The following is an 18,027-nucleotide window of genomic DNA, read 5'->3' on the forward strand; positions in this document are numbered from 1 at the left end:
TAATGGGAATATTGGTCATATTTAAAAGATGCGGAAAAAATATAACTGAGACCTCGCCTAAGCAGTACAGGGGTAAGGGGGTAAGGGGGAGCGACAGAGGGGAGCGAGAGAGGAAGGGGCGGCGGGGTATTCTTCATTCATTCATAGATTCAAACGCGTATTGCCGATATCTCTACAATCACTATCTGAAGGTACTACAAAAACTAGTTATTTGAGTATGATAAGACTTCATACTACCGGGTTAAAGGTGAAGATGCCATTATTCAAAAATAAACCTTCACACCAAGATGTTACGGTTGGTAATCTTTTGGACTTAAAATTTCAATGTTCCAAATAATTCAAGGCAACTTCACTGACCTCAAAGCGCTTCCTTGCTCCCGAACATCGACTCCGTTGATCGCGTCATCGCTTCTATTTGGCAGCCCTGACATTTTGCACCAATGACAGATGCCGCCGGTCGCGTGACGCTACCGCCCTCCAATCAGAGACGAGATCGCGTCATCGCGGAGCCATCGTCAGCCAATCGGGATCATTGTCTGAAACAAAACAGTTGCGGATTAACATTCGGTACGCGAGTCAAAACGGCTGCGGCGTATTTGGAAAAGGAAAGGAAGTTGGTTTGTAATTCCGTTACGTAATAGGCCAAGAGTCAGTGTTGACTTTATTACTATCATGTATGTAGTCATTATGCCTAGGAACAAAATTTTTATCCATAACCAACGAGTCGCACCATTGTGATGAGTTCTCCCTTCCCATCTTCCACTAAGGTGCGTCCAATAACAAATATGCTCATACTTGATTTTAAATATTTTTCTCTACCTACCTATTCTCTAAAAATCGGCCCAGATGTTGTAATATATTACAAACAAACCAACAGCCAATCTCATTAATCTATTTGTCGTACAATATCTATTGCTAGTTTCGTATGACACAGAACGAACTAAACAGCGTCTGTCTCTTCGACTATAACAGTACTGTTACAGCGAAATGGTTTAAGGTGGTTGCACACGTGGTCGGCTTAATGTGAAATGCATTCATAATGGTCACATTTATGCTGTGGTACTGTTATTGAACACACTGTTATGTTATTGCTAATGTGTTGGTCAAATATTGACGGCCTCCGTGGCGCAGGGGTATGCGCGGTGGATTTTTCAAGACGGAGGTCCTGGGTTCGATCCCGGCTGGGCCGGCTTCTTAATTGGTCCAGGTCTGGCGGGTGGGAGGCTTCAGCCGTGGCTAGTTACCACCCTACCGACAAAGACGTGCCAAGCGATTTAGCGTTCCGGTACGGAACCGGTGGATTTTCATCTAAACAAGTAAGCCCGCTTCCACCCTAGATTACATCATCACTTACCATCAGGTGAGATTGTAGTCAAGGGCTAACTAGTAAAGAATAAAAAAAAAGCTAAGTGAGTAAGTTTTCCTGTGGCGCTAACATGTGACCAACGAGATAATCTCGTGGAGAACAAGAGAGACAAAATTCAACCAATAGTGGCGCCGCCTGATTGCGTTGATACAAAAGAGATGAGACTGGGACAACTCCGAAGCTATTGGACGAAATTTCGTCTATGTTTCTTTCACTAGTCACATGTGAGCACCATTTAAGATTTGTTAATCTTCAGTAGTGCTAACTAAAAATGGAGCTCAAAATATAGTAACGAACATTCGAATCTTTGGTGGGCATGCTAATAGTAATAGTAGAGTAAGCACTAAACATTCTCATCATCATCATATCAGCCGATGGACGTCCACTGCAGGACATAGGCCTTTTGTAGGGACTTCCAAACATCACGATCCTGAGCCGCCTGCATCCAGCGAATCCCTGCGACTCGCTTGATGTAGTCAGTCCACCTGGTGAGGGTCGACCAACACTGCGCATTGGGAGAAACTATACAAACTCGATTTTTTTTAATACTACTTTGTAAATAGTCCCTCAGGGTAGGCGGGGCATTCTTGCAACTTTGTAGTGCAATCCAAGTTTGGTGACAATGTTAAAATAAGATGAAGCTGGAAAGTGGTCATAGGAAGTACTAAACGAGATTTACTTGAGTAATATTTATTAAAGCTAGTTTTAAAGAAATATATTTTTTTTTTACATTTACGGTGTCAAATAATTACAGCTTATATTTCTTTATACTGAAAAAGCGCAACTTGCAATGAATCTAAGCTTATTAACAGCAGGCAACGTCTGTTGAATTAGCTATTAGTTTAATAAAATAAGTAGGTACCAGTGGCGAGGGATGGAATTTTGGCGAAGGTAAGGTGTCCGAGAGAAAAGGAAATTCACACCGCTTGATACAAACTCCAGTTTCTCATACATCCATTCATATTAATTACAATAATGAACACATATGTATGGATTTTTAAAAAGTAAACCGGCGAGAATCGACATGTATGGGATCTTCGCCGCTGGTAGGTACGTCCAAAATCAGTTTTTATGCCGTGTCATAATATTTCAGTCGATGAAACCTAACTGCGAGCAAAAATTATTATACTTTAATAACAACTTGACGTGTCGTCTAAATACCAGTTCTCGTCCCTAGATAATTGTTTGTGTGCATAATGATTGTCGTACGTTGTCATTATACTTGTTAACGGCGGTACGTTTAAATGAGATTATAATAGAAGGGGTAGAATGGGGATATTCGAGCTACTATTGATGTCTTATCTCTGGCCAGTCGGAAAGTGTTTGATAATAATTGGAAGATAACGTAAAAGTACTATTTATTAAATATTCAGTATTTAAAGGTTATTTTCATGCGCAATTAATTAAGTCAAGGTTCTTGTAAAAAAATTAAACTAACTAGTTGTTAATTATTTCGCAAATAAGTTTTTGTAAAGTTACTACGAATTTATGGTTTTCAGATTTTTTGCTTAACTGATGCTATAAAAAGACATTGCTTCTTGCCAAATCTTTTTAGGGCAACAGTTAGTACCCTATAGGTTGCGATTCATTTATTTATTTATAAAAACAGATATAACGCACCAGAACTGCTTTAACGTGAGGGTTTGATTTTTCACAGCTCTAAAGGATTGCAAAATTGATTATTTGGTAATAAATTCAACTTGATACAGTTTTATGAAATGAGTGATCTGGACAGATATACTAACGTCGATGTTATCGTATAGCATTTTTATCCTTCTTAGAAAATGAACCATAACTAAAAAAACTTTTGTATGTTATTTACCTGCGATATATTATCTAAGTATGGTTATTCTGTTCTTGATACTCATTCAAGTTACACATTTAGGAGCAAATAAAAAAAAAACTTAAACAAAATGAGCCTTATTACCCCAACCTACCCTGAAGTAATCACTGCGCAATAACAGTTATTACCCTACTTGGTTTGTACATGTAAATTATTTATACAGGAAGAAAATTTTTTTAGTGCGGATATTTTTATATTTTGTACATAAACAAAATTTAATGATCACGTATTTTTTCTTTTTTTTTTAACTCAAAAATAACAAAATTATCGTTAGCTAAAGTTATTTACTTTTGAACAGAATTTTAGGGTCACCCTATTGTGCGTTTATTTTATTTTCGTTTGATACCTAAAGGACGTCACCAGATCACTTTTAAGCTTAATATATCTTGTTTAGTAATAATATGTACATTATTTTGTTATTTTAGAGACATAAATTAAAAAAAAAAATTACATAAAATGTATCGAACTGTTTGTAGATTTATATTCTATTAATGATACAGAACCACGAAAAAAAATATCCGCACTAAAGACCGAATCACCCTGTATGATAGCCATAGTTACAACTCGTCTGCATTACGGCTGGTAATCTTGGCAAAGATCTGCCAACTACGTAGTTCATTATTATTATTATCGACGTAGTGCCGGCGGGACATTGTTTTTCTTATTTAACACTAGCTGACGGCGCGCAGTTTCTCCCGCATGGTTCCCGTTCCCGTAGGAATACTAAGGGATAATATAGCCTATAGCCTAGCTTTAGAGATTAGAGCGTTCAAACAAACAAACAGACAAACTCTTCAGCTTTATAACATTGGTATAGATGCACTTGTCTGCAATCGCACATGATGTTAAGTGACGATTCAGTCTAAAATGGTAACAGAATAACCACCATTTATCACCCTATATTTTCAGCCCACTACCGGCCCAGGCCTCTTAGGAGAGGGGTTATGAATCTTAGACCCACCACGCTGCTGCAAAGAGGATTGGCGGGCTTAAGGTAGGCAAGTCATCAGTGTCGTGCACTTCCTAGATGCAATGCATACCCTGAGGATTTATTACGTATCTGTTTTGGAGGAAAATGTTCCCATTTTGTACTGTTTCAAATCCATATAAATTCGCGTTTACGTTAACGCGATAGTAACAGTAATACTGAACATACTGAAAACTCCCACTAGACATTCTGGTCACGTGAAGTTATCGATCGGATGTCATTCCCATATATTTTATTAATTTTCGAAGCGTTAGCGTTTGTAGAATAAAATCGACTTGCCACATGGCTACGGACCCTGGTTCCATAATAGGATAAATATGCTAATAACGACGATCAGAAATATCGATAGATCAACTTTAAAAACCCGAATTCTATTACTTGGAAGTCGGTTAGAAATACAGGACATTCGATTAAAAAATCTACGTCTCACTTGAAGGAAGGACCTATCATTTAATTTACCAATTGAACAAGCGGAGTTTAATTTAGAATCCATAAATTTCTATTACCCATAACCCAATGTATGGGGGTCGGCACATGATTTTGGTTAATGGCTTAAGTAGGGAAGCGGGCACGAACGACAAACAGTGAAATTCTATACCAATTCCATATTTAATGTAACTAGCTCATACTCGCGACTTACTCCGTGTACAAGAGTATATTTTCGATAACCTTTTTCTTTGACGGCCTCCGTGGCGCAGGTCCTGGGTTCGATCACCGGCTGGGCCGACTGAGGTTTTCTAAATTTCCAGGTCTGGCTGGTAGGAGATTTCGGCCGTGACTAGTTACAACGCTACCGACACTATCAGCCGATGGACGTCCATAGGCCTTTAGGACTTTTAAACATCACGATCCTGAGCCGCCTGCATCCAGCGAATCCCTGCGACTCGCTTGGATATGGACCGACGAAACAATATTATTATAGATAAGTAGAAAGAAAAGATTATGTACATAATATGTATCATACGTGATACGAGTAGGTACAAGCAGTGGCGTGCACTTCATACATGCAAAAATGCACTGCCTACCTAACGACTCAATACAAACCTATGCTAGACCACAGAATAAATAGTTAGTTAGTTAAATAATAGTTATAAAAGGCATTTTCCAATTTTTACTTATAGTGTATACTCTAGTTAAAAACCTTATGCAGGCCACTGGATACAAGATAGTATTGATGGTACCGCCACAATATGCACTTGACACAGTACCCCGCCGACGCTAACACAACAATTAGCGTAATTAACAACTTAACACTTCCAATTATACACCAACGCGATTTTGTTATCGGCTCGACCTCAACTGCTTGTACAAAAGAGACACAAGTCAAAAATTGAGTAATGCTGATCTTCGGAACTTATTTGGTCTTTGCTGGAAATAATTATTTATGTAAAAGAACTTATGCGGAAGATTATTTTTCTATTGAAAATCAGCTATCTTTTTACGATATAATATGGCGTCAAAGATTAATACACAGAAGTACAAACTAAACGCGCAACAATTTTTTTTTGCGTCTGCAATACAAATGGTTATTCAATAATTCTTTTTATATTTATAATATTGTTCATAATTATTAATTTTGTTATAAATTATACACTTAAGTCTAAAGTTTTTCACTAAATTCATGACAAAATACATATTAACTTTTATTTTTAAAAATCAAAGTTTTGAAATTTATTGTATTCCGGCTATTCACAGACTGAATTTCATGGGATTTTCCCTGGCAGATATACTCCGCGTCACGAATAAAATCCCGTAGACGTGACGCTAATGTCTTAATGGCGCTCATTGATATCATTTGGTAATGGCGGTCATAATGTCATTAGTGTAAGACGCTGTCAATTTTAGTTCAGATCTAGCCGCGGGACTTCTTTCGTGGCGCGGAGTCTAGCTGATTATAAATGACTAAGTATCAAAATGGGATTTACGCGCATGAAACTACGAGGCGTCTGCTTCGAGGCTGATTTTTTAAATGTTATTATATACGTTATCAACCCATATACGGCTCACTGCTGAGCTCGAGTCTCCTCTCAGAATGAGAGGGGTTAGGCCAATAGTCCACCATGCTGGCCCAATGCGGATTGGCAGACTTCACACACGCAAAGAATTAAGAAATTCTCTGGTATGAAGGTTTCCTCACGATGTTTTTCCTTCACCGTTTGAGACACGTGATATTTAATTTCTTAAAATGCACACAACTGAAAAGTTGGATGTGCATGCCCCGTACCAGATTCGAACCCACACCCTCCGGAATCGGAGGCAGAGGTCATATCCACTGGGCTATCACAACTCTCGTTATTATATGATTACACCAATTTTTAGTTTGTCAAAGCGAGTCAATGTATTTGAGGTCGTTGCATAAAACAGACAGACAATTAGTAACCTTGTACTGTAACACAGTTTCTCACGGAATACCTAACTAAAATCTTTATTGATACGGGCATTACGTAAGCGTTAACCGAGCCGTTCGCACCTTCGCGATTTGTACAACAAACACGCCCGAGAGAAACGCCCGCGGTAAACTGACTCAACTAAAGTTATGCCAAATATATGATGCCGAAAAGCTTCCCTTAAGAGCGAGCTGCGCGTCGGTACGATATGGATAAAATTCGAAGCACAAACGAGATGCCGAATTATGACTTTCACGTGAGTGAAAAGCACGAAGCGATTGACGCGCGACGCAAATTTTATGACACGAGCGCTAAAACCATTTTTACCTAATTGCAAGTAAATTAAACAACATAACGAAAAGCAAAATGGCCATGTTCAAGATATATACCTAATTTTCTATACAAAACAAAAATTTAAGAAAATAAGTTTGCTTTTCCTGAGATTGAAAGCAAAATGTGAGCAAAACATGTATTATTCAGAAAAATAAACTATCGAGAAAAGTTTTACAAATTGTGTATTTTGAATAGTCATAACGAAGCTAACACTTTGAAATATCATTTACCCAAATATCAGGCTCCTAACTTTTCCAGAATCTAAGATCCAGAACCATTTGTAACCACCAAATTACAAATTGCACACTCTTAAGCCCCTCAAATACTTCATCAGTAATAGAGTAGTTAAATTATGGAATAAGTTGCCTGAGGATGTGATAACCGCAAAATCACTGAATGCGTTTAAGAACCGGCTAGATAGATATACGAAGCAATGCGAAGCATAACGATACAGACGCATCAGCGAAAGCCGCTAATATTAAACAAATACTAACTTATTAACTTAACCATTAAGATACCAGACTAACTGCAATACATCCGTCTTCGATTGGGAATAATGCGCGGTGTGAGATAAGACATAATTAAAGTTCACAAAGAATTTCTGTATGTGTTATTTATATTAATTTAACCAACCGAGTTAAATATTCAAACGCCTTACATACTAAAATTTAACCTCAAACCAAATCGCAAATATCTTAACTAATATTAGAAATATCTTAACTGTGAGTTTGTTTGTTACATTTTCAGAAAATCCTGTCCACGTCAACATGAAACGCATTCCGGGCATTGTATTAACTAATAGGTAACACTTCAGAAATAAGCATTACCCGTACAATATAAAATCGTCGTTATCAACCCATATACGGCTAACTGCTGAGCTCGAGTCTCCTCTCAGAATGCGAGGGGTTAGGTCAATAGTCCACCACGCTGGCCCAATGCGGATTGGCAGACTTCACACACGCAGAGAATTAAGAAATTCTCTGGCGTGCAGGTTTCCACACGATGTTTTCCTTCACCGTTTGAGACACGTGATATTTAATTTCAATATAAAATATACACTAACATATACCAACTATGAGGAAGTAGTTAGAAAAACCATTGCTATGTTACGTGAACGAATATAAATGGAAGGAAATAAATTTACACAAAACCATCAGCCAATTTATCATTTAGTCTCGCACCATTAGCCGGATCAATTTTAGATGCATTTGAGTTATGCCACTTTTTCTCCGGCGGCCTCAATTGCACTGTGTTCTATTGTAAACATTGCGTTTACCCATCGTATTAGGGTTACCGCTCCATTTTAAACATATTATAAATGTGAAAGTTTATTTAGTTGTTAAATATAATTCATAATCAGAATTTATAACACACTAGCGGACGCCAGCGATGCCGTACGCGTGAAATTCTGTTGGTATTCATCCATGGATTTTTTCGGGATAAAAGTCTATGTTCTATACTCCAAGGGGCAGTTTATCTTTACCAAATTTCATCTATTCCCATTTACAATATTAGCATGGATATTATGGATAGAATAGGATATTATTGTTATTTGTTGCCTCAAAACAATATATTTTGTTTTTTATCCCCTCACTCACACTCCATATCATTTCATCATCAATATCAACCCATATTCGGCTCACAGCTGAGCTCAACTCTCAGAATGAGAGGGGTCGGGCCAATAATCCACCACGCTGGCCCAATGCGGATTGGCAGACTTCACACACGCAGAGAATTAAGAAAATTCTCTGGTATGCAGGTTTCCTCACGATGTTTTTCCTTCACCGTTTGAGACACGTGATATTTCGTCTTGGAATGCAGCTTCACTTGAATATGTGAATCCCAGTCAAACTCGTAAGTGACGTCGCAAATTCCTAAACCTAGGCTACAAATTATCCCCGTATTCCCACGGGAATGGGAACTATGCGGGTGAAACCGTAAGGTTCTGCTAGTCGTTGGATAAAAAATAAGACGGATCTTACAGTGTCAACCCTACACGTTTATTACCCAAACATCATTGTAAACATTCAACCTACTTACTATACTCGCCTACTTCTCAGAAACAGGCCAATACAATTCTGGTACAAAGGTCGGTCGCATAATGAATGGTAAATAAATCCTTCTATTTATAGTCTAGGCTATATGGCTGACGTTCCTACAATAAATAAATACTCGTTCTGCCATTTGTCTATTTTCTGTTCTATGTATGTGAAAGTAAGTAGGTTGTCTAAGTTTTATTTTATTTATTTATTTATACTTTATTGCACAAAATAAAACAAAAACAATAACAAAGGAAAACATAGAAAACAAGTATGTGCAAAGGCGGTCTTATTGCTTATAGCAATATCTACCAGACAACCTTTGGATAAAGGAAAGGATTTTAAGACTATATTAAGAACTATATTTACATGTAGCTATCTATACTCGTAGATTATATTTGCTAATAAATATTTCCAGCTCGGAGTTAGGAATTTTGTGGCCTCGCAGTGGCGTGCATAAGGTTGTCGATCAGGGTATGCACTAGTAAGAAAAATTAACCAAACTGGGAAAATCTTCATTAACTAAGCATTAAGAAAACAAAACTCAGGGTATGCAGTACTTTAATGCATGTATGAAATGCACGTCACTGCTGCCTCGTAAAGTCCTAAGTCCTCTATCCTGGTCATTATTATTAACATCTTCGGTTAAATACGACAAACTATACAAATAGAGCTTCAGTTCCACTCTCGATGTAGATTGTCAAGTCTGCAGGACGCTTAGGGATGTGGGACGTTAAAATAGTCTGATAATGATGTTGATGATGAAAGAATGTTAGCAATAAAACATGTTTGGTAAGTGACAAGAGGCCACGACTCGCGAGGTTACGCGTCCTACGTCTCGGCCGCCATATTCGTAGCCGTGGGCATATAGTCATGTGGACAAATTGATTTCTTCGCATATAAGGTAAAGACAGGCATTGCGTCTTACTGCGATTTACCAAATGTATATTAATTTTGTAAGCTAGGGACGGTGTGTATTTGGTAAGACGCATGACGTTGCGTCACCGACATAGCTTAAAGAGTTGCGAAGCTGAAGTGGCAATGGGCGGGGCACATGGTTCGAAGAGCCGATGGACGTTGGGGTTTAAAAGTGCTGGAATGGCGACCCCGCACTAGTAAGCACAGTGTTGGTCGACCCCCCAACAGGTGGACTGACGACATCAAGCGAGTCGCAGGAATTCGCTGTAGGCAGGTGGCTCAGTATCACGATGTTCGGAAGTCCCTACAAACGACCTATGTCCCGCAGTGGACGTCCATCGGGTGATATGATGATGATGATGATGATGATGATGACGTTGCATATTTGTATCAAAGTAGCAAATTACATCGATGAAAAATAACAAATAGGTATATTGCCAAAATCGTAATATCGCTAAAGGTATCTCTAACCTCAAATTCCGAGCTGAACAGGTAACAATTAGACCAGAGATTCCCAAACTTATTTTCTCATAGACCACTTTTAAACTTAACTTCGAGTTCGAGTGGACCTCCTGCTAAATTTCTATCCAAAACTCGACAAAAAATGTGATTAGATTAATCTATGGACAATTTCGTTGCAGCTGAATCAACCACCACAAAATAACTGTTTAAAAAAAATGTGGAAATTGATTACCTATTTAATAGATTGTGCTGTCAATGGATGACAAAAAGTAAAATTGTCCAGGCCAAACTTATTTCAACCAACTTAAAATGTTGATACCTAGCTACTCACAGCGCAAGTAATCAATTCACAATTATTTTATTTAGAAAAGTCCCCATTCGGTATGAAACCAGATAAATTTTCGTTGATCCCCGCATACGAATCGTGAACCCCATATGTCACGTCAACGTAGACCCCCGCCCGAGTCACCTGTAGACTCCGTCTATGAGAATTGATGAATTAGACCAAAGAGGCAGATAACAAAAATTAGCACATAAACACATTTCTCGGTATCCATAACCCAAGAATCAGAACCAGTGCAAATACAACGACACATTGAACCCAAACCGCCACCGGGTAACGGTAACCCAATAACGCCGTAACCGTAATCCGGCCGGATGACGTCCAAATAAAACATTTCACAATACGCGGAATCAGAACACGACGAAACTATTAAATTAATGTCCCATTTTAAAGTCTGAAAAATGTGTCAGTTATTTGCTAACTAAAGCTACAGAACGGAGATTCAGTGTAGAGGGCAGGAACAAGAAATGTATTCATCACAATACTGCGACCTCCGTGGCGGAGCTGGGTTCGATCCCCGGCTGGGCTTTCTGGGCTAGGATTGAGGTTTTCTTGAGGTTGGTCTTGAGCCTTTGGCCGTGGCTAGTTACCACCCTACTGGCAAAGTACCACCAAGCGATTTAGCGGTAAGTTGCGGTACGATGTCGTGTAGAAACTTAGCCCGCTTCTATCTTAGATTGCATCATCATCTACCATCAGGTGAGATAGTGGTACTTGTAAAAAAATTAAAAAAAAACTATGAACGAGGCGAACCATGGTTGTGGAGCATGGAGTTTTAGGCAATATCATTTGAGAAGTATTATAGCTTTCTGTGACAGATATCGTCCAGGGACGTAAGCACTGTCAGTCCGGACCAAGCAGAAAGCCCACATCTATGATCATTTCATTATATGTTTTTATTTATTTATTAATTACTACATAATCCTACTAATATCATAAACGCAAAGTTTGTATGAATGTTTGTTTGGACGTTTGTTACTCTTTAACGCTGCAACTACTGAACCAATTTGGAATATAAATAAATTTTACTCTGGGTTAACACATAGGCTAACTTTTCATCTTGTTTAAAACTAAATTACACGCGGACGAAGTCGCCGGCTTTCGCTAGTACAAAATAAAGCCAAACCAACTTATTCCAGGAACATGTCCTCAAGTGCCCTGTGTCTATCAACCTGAGGGATAGGTGTTAGGACTCATATGTCTGTAATTAAACCAGACACCATACCATTGAGTCCTGAACAGGCCAATGCTGATTGGAGACAGAAACATACATAGCGGTAGTACTTCCCTAGTCACAAAGAGCTCTACTAAAGAAGTTTTACAGTGGAATTCGTAGACGTTGTGGCGGCGCCAGCGGATGAATGATCCCCTGAGTGTCGAATTTAAACTCGCGTTTCAGAATTCGACACTCAGCGGGTGAATGGTACCCTAGGGGTGCCCCAGCAACGTCCATGAATTCCACTGTTAGTGCAAGAGTACATATGCACTGTCACACATGCCTGTGCGAAGCTTGGGCGAGTCGCTAGTTGTCACTAAAGTATGGGCTTTGAAGAAGAAAGCAGACATAATTATCTCTAATATCAACGCCCAAGGCTTATCGGTGTTTAATACGTTTTCCCTTTCTCTGACCCCGCCGCTATTGCACTATGAAGCGAAAATCTGTGGTGGCCACACATGCGACATTGTACAAAAGCCTTTCGTAACACAGGTAGGTATATTTCGAGGCTAGGAATTTACTAGAAACAGTCGGTAGAAGTGATATGTTCCATCAAGGCAATGCCACATCCGTTTATACCTATAGCATCGGCAAAAACTCTGGGTTCGCGGTTGAGAAGTTTAGTTCCGACCTGCCATAAAGCTATTTAAAAGAAGCGGCGAAGCGAGCGGGTGTACCATATTTTTTTCAATAGGTACTGCAAAACTTTCCTAATTATGAAAAATTTGTATTAAAATAACAACGAGTTACGAAATAAAACGGTGTGTATTAACGTAAATCAGACAAATTAAATAAAGTATTGTAGTTAACTTAAAAATAATGAATTTCTTTTATCCTAATCCAAATATAATAAGAGAAAATCCGGTCCCTGGGTATGCACCTCCAACTTTCCAGTTATGTGCATTTAAAAAAATTTTGCGGATTTTCTAAATTCTCTACGTGTGTGAAGTCTGCCAACCCTCCTGCATTGGGCCAGTGTGGTGGAATATTAGCCTAACCCTTCTCTTTCTTAAATGAGACACCTGTTCAACAGTGGCCCTAATATAGGTTGTTACTGACAAACTTTCAGCTTTAATAAAATGGCAAAGTTCTGTCCATTGCAGACTCTTAGACCACAAACGACGAAGTATAGGAAGAGGGCATGTATAACGTACATAAATTGTATAATGTACATAAATTGTCTAAATTATACCGCACCGTATAGGCGATCACTTTCTAATGTGTATACTAACCGCGGTGATTGCTCTAGTCTAGGTGATGAGATGAAGCGTGAAAAGTCTGTATTCCAAGAATGTAAAAACACATTACAAAATTACGTCGCAATTTTTTAGGCAAGATAGACTCGTGCTTTCCTATAACTATATGCAATGCATATAACCATAATAATGATTACCTGAAGGACCACATTGTCTAGAATATACATTTGACTAGTAGAAGATTCACTAGTGTTGTAAAGTTGTATGGGTCAGGAAACGTCTAACCCTGCGTATGAAAAAAGGAAACCCAATGCGTTTATTATTTTGACTTTGAAAACATCTAATTCGAATCTATTCTTGTAGATTTAATTCAGACCAAAATAGATTCTCGTTTTAGGAACACAGTGCCTGCTACAAGTAGCCTAATTTTGGGACTCGGTGCTACAGAATACAGCACACCAAGCTGTTTAAGAGTTTTTAAATTGGTCGTTTTTAAATTGTATCTTTATTTGTTGTTACAAAAGTTATCTATTTATCAACTTGACCTTTCCGCTGTAACGGGTCACTTGTACCAAACAACAATGGGTTATTGTTCAAACGGCCCAAACGATTACACTTGGTCGTTTGCCCATTTATCTCTATATGGAGTTCTTTAGACTCTCAACATCGTTTGAAAAGCAAACTTTGTACTAGAATCTGTATTTATGTAGTAGAGCTCTTTGTGAGATAGCTAAATACTACTAGCACGCATTATGAGCTCTGGACCCTCGCTATAAAGCCCCTGATTTTCATACAAATAAAGTGGAACTGGATAGTGCATGTTTTACATTGATCATTTGGTGTTGCACAGGCGTCCTTGCAGTGGCATCTTTGTGGGGGCCAGAGAAGACGTAGTAGGCCAAAGGCAACATGCAAGCGGGCCGGAGTTGAAGCTGTCAGTCTGTCCTAGATCACGCTCAAGATTGTAGTCCACGATAGATCTGTCTGGAAGTTTGATTCCGCTCTATGCACCGTCAGGTGTTGAAGGACTTAAAGAAGAAGAAGAAGAAGAAGAAGCAGCAGAAAGGACAGTTAGGAAATGACAATGAAATTGTGTAAAAATATGAATAGTAAAAATATATAAGAGTGCCTCCTAAATAAATAAATGCCTCATAGCCTGAAGACAAAAGTCTTCGAACAGTGCGTGCTGCCAGAGATGACCTATGGTTCCGAGACTTGGTCGCTGACTATGGGCGCCATAAGAAGGCTCAGGGTCACACAGCGGGCGATGGAACGATTTATGCTCGAAGTATCTCTGCGTGATGGAAATGAGGACATCTGCAGAAGAACCAGTCACTGACATAGCTCAACGAGTTTCGAAGCTGAAGTGTCAATGGGTGGGGCACATAGTTCGAAGAGCCGATGGACGTTGGGGGTCTCAAGGTGCTGGAATGCGACCCCGCACTAGAAAGCGCAGTGTTGGTCGGACCTCCCCCCCCCCCCCCCCCACCAGGTGGACTGACGACATCATGCTAGTCGCGGAGATTCGCTGGATGCAGGCTTAGGATCATGATGTTTGGAAGTTCCTACAAAAAGTCTATGTCATGCAGTGGACGTCCATCGGCTGATATGATGATGATGATGAAATTATTTAATAGTGGTTCGTTTTTCTAGTGATTTATTAATTTAAACGATCTCATAGATGGGCAATGATGTTTTACGTATACTGAGATACAAGTAGACACATATTGAAGTGCATTCAGTCATAAACATACGCAAAACGCTAAGAGAATCGGCATTTCGAATCTCGATTCCTAGAAGGTGTTATATAAATAAACCAACGGACTGCGGACAAAGTTCATACCGATGCAGTTCAAAGAACTGGATGCGTTTTGATGGTCTAGCATTTTTGTTGTGCACTTAGCTTAATATAGGTAAGTATGTACTAACTTTTATTTCACAGGTCATATTTAGAGCTTTTTTATTACTTACAAGTTAGCCCTTGAGTAAAATCTCACCTGATGGTAAATGATGATGCAATCTAAGATGAAAGCGGGCCTACTTGTTAGGATGAAAATCTACACCCCTTTCGTTATCAAACGATATCTTTTAGTATACCGTAACGCTCAATCGCTTGGCGGCACGTCTTTGTCGATAGGGTGGTAAATAGCCACGGCCGAAGTCTCCCACCAGCCAGCCAGCAACCTCAAACCTGGATCAATTAAGAAAACCTCAATCAGCCCCGCCGGGGATCGAACCCAGGAGCTCCGTCTTGTAAATCCACCGCGCATACCATTGCGCCACGGAGGTCGTCAATAATACCTATGTTAGATAATACTAAAGTTCTGGAAAACGTTAATAGCAATTCATTTCCTTCCGATCAAGAATGTAATCTTGATCGGAAGGAAATAATATTGACTCGTATAAATAGAAATATGTAATAATACCTAACTGATAAGTTGTTCGATACCACATTAAATTAAACATTAAACCCTTAAGTACTCGTAATACAGGGAAATATATTTCAGTTTCATGATTCGAAGCCCGTTCCAATATCATAATTATGTATTTTCTAAAAAAAATATAGCAAACGTATATAATTTAAACCATCAAAGAATCCAATTTATTATGTTGACGTATAATAACAATCACATCAAAGAGCCGATTATGAAACCTATTCACAATAGCTTATATTATACATTATGTATTACATAAAGTAATAAACAACTTCATTAATTCAACGCGAAAATGAGCTTTATGCTAATGGGATAGAACAGCAATTTAAATAACACAATTTGCAACAAATAACGAATAGAACCGACTTTATGAATAAAAAAATTATGTAAACGTGTTCCCAATAAGTTCTAGCTGCTTAGTAATCTCATTATGAGATAAATAGTGTGACGTCAGCAGTAGATAACTAGAGACTACTAACTAGAAACAAACAAAAAAAACAATTCTCATTTATCATCATTTTGGAATATTCACTGTTTTGGTCTTTATTATCAATTTATTAAAATTAACTTCAAATCAATTGACAAACGTTATATACCTACTGTATGATTTCCACCAGTATGATGACATTTGTTACATAGGATCTCAATTTCGTATATGTCATGTCAACTAGCATACGTCAAAGATAGTGAATTAGCCTGCAGGTCTACTTATAGGTGAGGGTATATGAAGCTTAGACCCACCACGCTGTTCCAGTGCGAGTTGGCGGGCTTAAGGTGATAACGTTAATCATTTAACCACTAGAAGATAGTAATGATAATGACCGGGACTGTCAGATATAATAATAGACTTATATAAGAATAGTTATTAATCTATATGTACTAATATTATAAAGGGTAGATAGGGTATGGGTAGGGGTAGAAAAGAAGTGCACATAAGTCAAAGCGAAGCTTGACCGGTTCTGCCACTAAGATACACTAAACACTAAGGATAACTTACATACAAAAAAAACATAAGAGTCGCCGCACACGGGCCACACGAAGCAAGAAGGGGCCACAAAAGTAAAGTAAACGAAGCACGCGACAGCCACTTATGGCCGGTGGTCGACAGTTACGGTCGGTGGCTGCTACTTTTCTACTCTAACAGGTTTACTGAGATAAGGGAGAGAGGGGTGCGGAATCTCGAGTGGCGTGTGGCGACGTTTAGTGGCCGGTGCGGGCCACAAGAAGCAAGCAGCGACGATTGTAGCCAGTGGCAGCCACCGGCGTCAATAGTGTGCGGCGAGCCTATATAAAATGTATGAAAACTACAGGAAATATGCCGGTAGCGGCGTTTTGAAAGAAAGAAATATCTTTATTTTTAAGTAATTCCACATATCACATTAAATCTTTATTTTATTATGACTTAACTGTCCACTCAAACTGGCATGGCATAATATGTGGCATAACCTAGAAAAAGGCTACAACTCAGCATTTTGCCGCATACTTTCAATAAAAAAAGGATGCAGCACTGATTTTCAGTTAGGACCCAAGGTTAGGTTTTGTGGTTGTGGCCGGTGGCCGGTGGCCCGTGTGCGGGAGCCCTAAGACTCGAATTGAGAACCTCCTCCTTTTTTTGAAGTCGGTTCACGTCTTATGTAAAGTGATACCTTTCAGATATAGTAATAGAAACATAGACGGACCATTATCATAAATATCCACTTTCAACTAATCGTGCTCAATACACAAGTTATCTGCAATATGCAAATAAACTTGACACACACAATAATACACTCTACTACGATGGACTTAAAGTAGAGAATTGGTGTTGAGACGTCAAAATTATTAAGAGATTAGTCACTTTATAGTCTGCAGTGAATCATAGTGCAAGAAAAACAAACGGTAAGCCCACTTGCAGGCCTACTGATTTTTTTTATTCTACAACAAGTTGATTGCGAAGAAAATTGGCTGGTGGGAGGCTTTGGCCGTGGCTAGTTACCACCTTACCGGCAAAGACGTACCGCCAAGCGATTTAGCGTTCCGGTACGATGCCGTGTAGAAACTGAAAGGTGTGTGGATTTTCATCCTCCTCCTAACAAGTTAGCCCGTTTCCATCTTAGATTGCATCATCACTTACCATCAGTTGAGATTGTCGTCAAGGGATAACTTGTAAAGAATAAATAAAAAAAAAACAAAGTCAAAATTCGTTGTCAACCGACTTAAAAAAAAAAGGCCGCGGTTTTCAATTCGATGCGTATGTTTTTTTTTAATGTTTGTTACTTCGTCATCGTCTTCTCTTCTTCCTCCTTGGGCAATCACGTTAAGCCTCAAGTGATCCTATTTTCTTAAATATCTCTAAAAGTATTGTTCTAGGTATTTATTGAGCATATTATGCATGCAAAACCGTGTTGCCCAGTTCACAGTCGGTGGGAGTAACAATAGTTCGTAAAAATTTAAATATGAAAGCTTATAGACAGTTATTCTAAAACCTGGTTACTCTTCCATACAAAATAAGTTCACTTACC

General features: G+C 38.8%; 1 protein-coding gene across 1 annotated transcript in view; it reads right to left on the reverse strand.

Moving 5' to 3' along the window:
• The window catches only part of LOC112051636 (pleckstrin homology-like domain family B member 2), an 87,006-nt gene that overhangs the window by 58,523 nt on the left and 10,456 nt on the right, over positions 1-18,027 (reverse strand). Inside the window, exon 2 of the mRNA XM_052887227.1 lies at positions 358-536. Within this exon, the coding sequence (XP_052743187.1) occupies positions 358-431 (74 nt within the window). The 5' untranslated portion in view covers positions 432-536. The remainder of the gene's footprint in view (positions 1-357; positions 537-18,027) is intronic.

This window comes from Bicyclus anynana, chromosome 18 (genome assembly GCF_947172395.1).
Source record: "Bicyclus anynana chromosome 18, ilBicAnyn1.1, whole genome shotgun sequence".
In the NCBI taxonomy this organism is placed as follows: domain Eukaryota; kingdom Metazoa; phylum Arthropoda; class Insecta; order Lepidoptera; family Nymphalidae; genus Bicyclus; species Bicyclus anynana.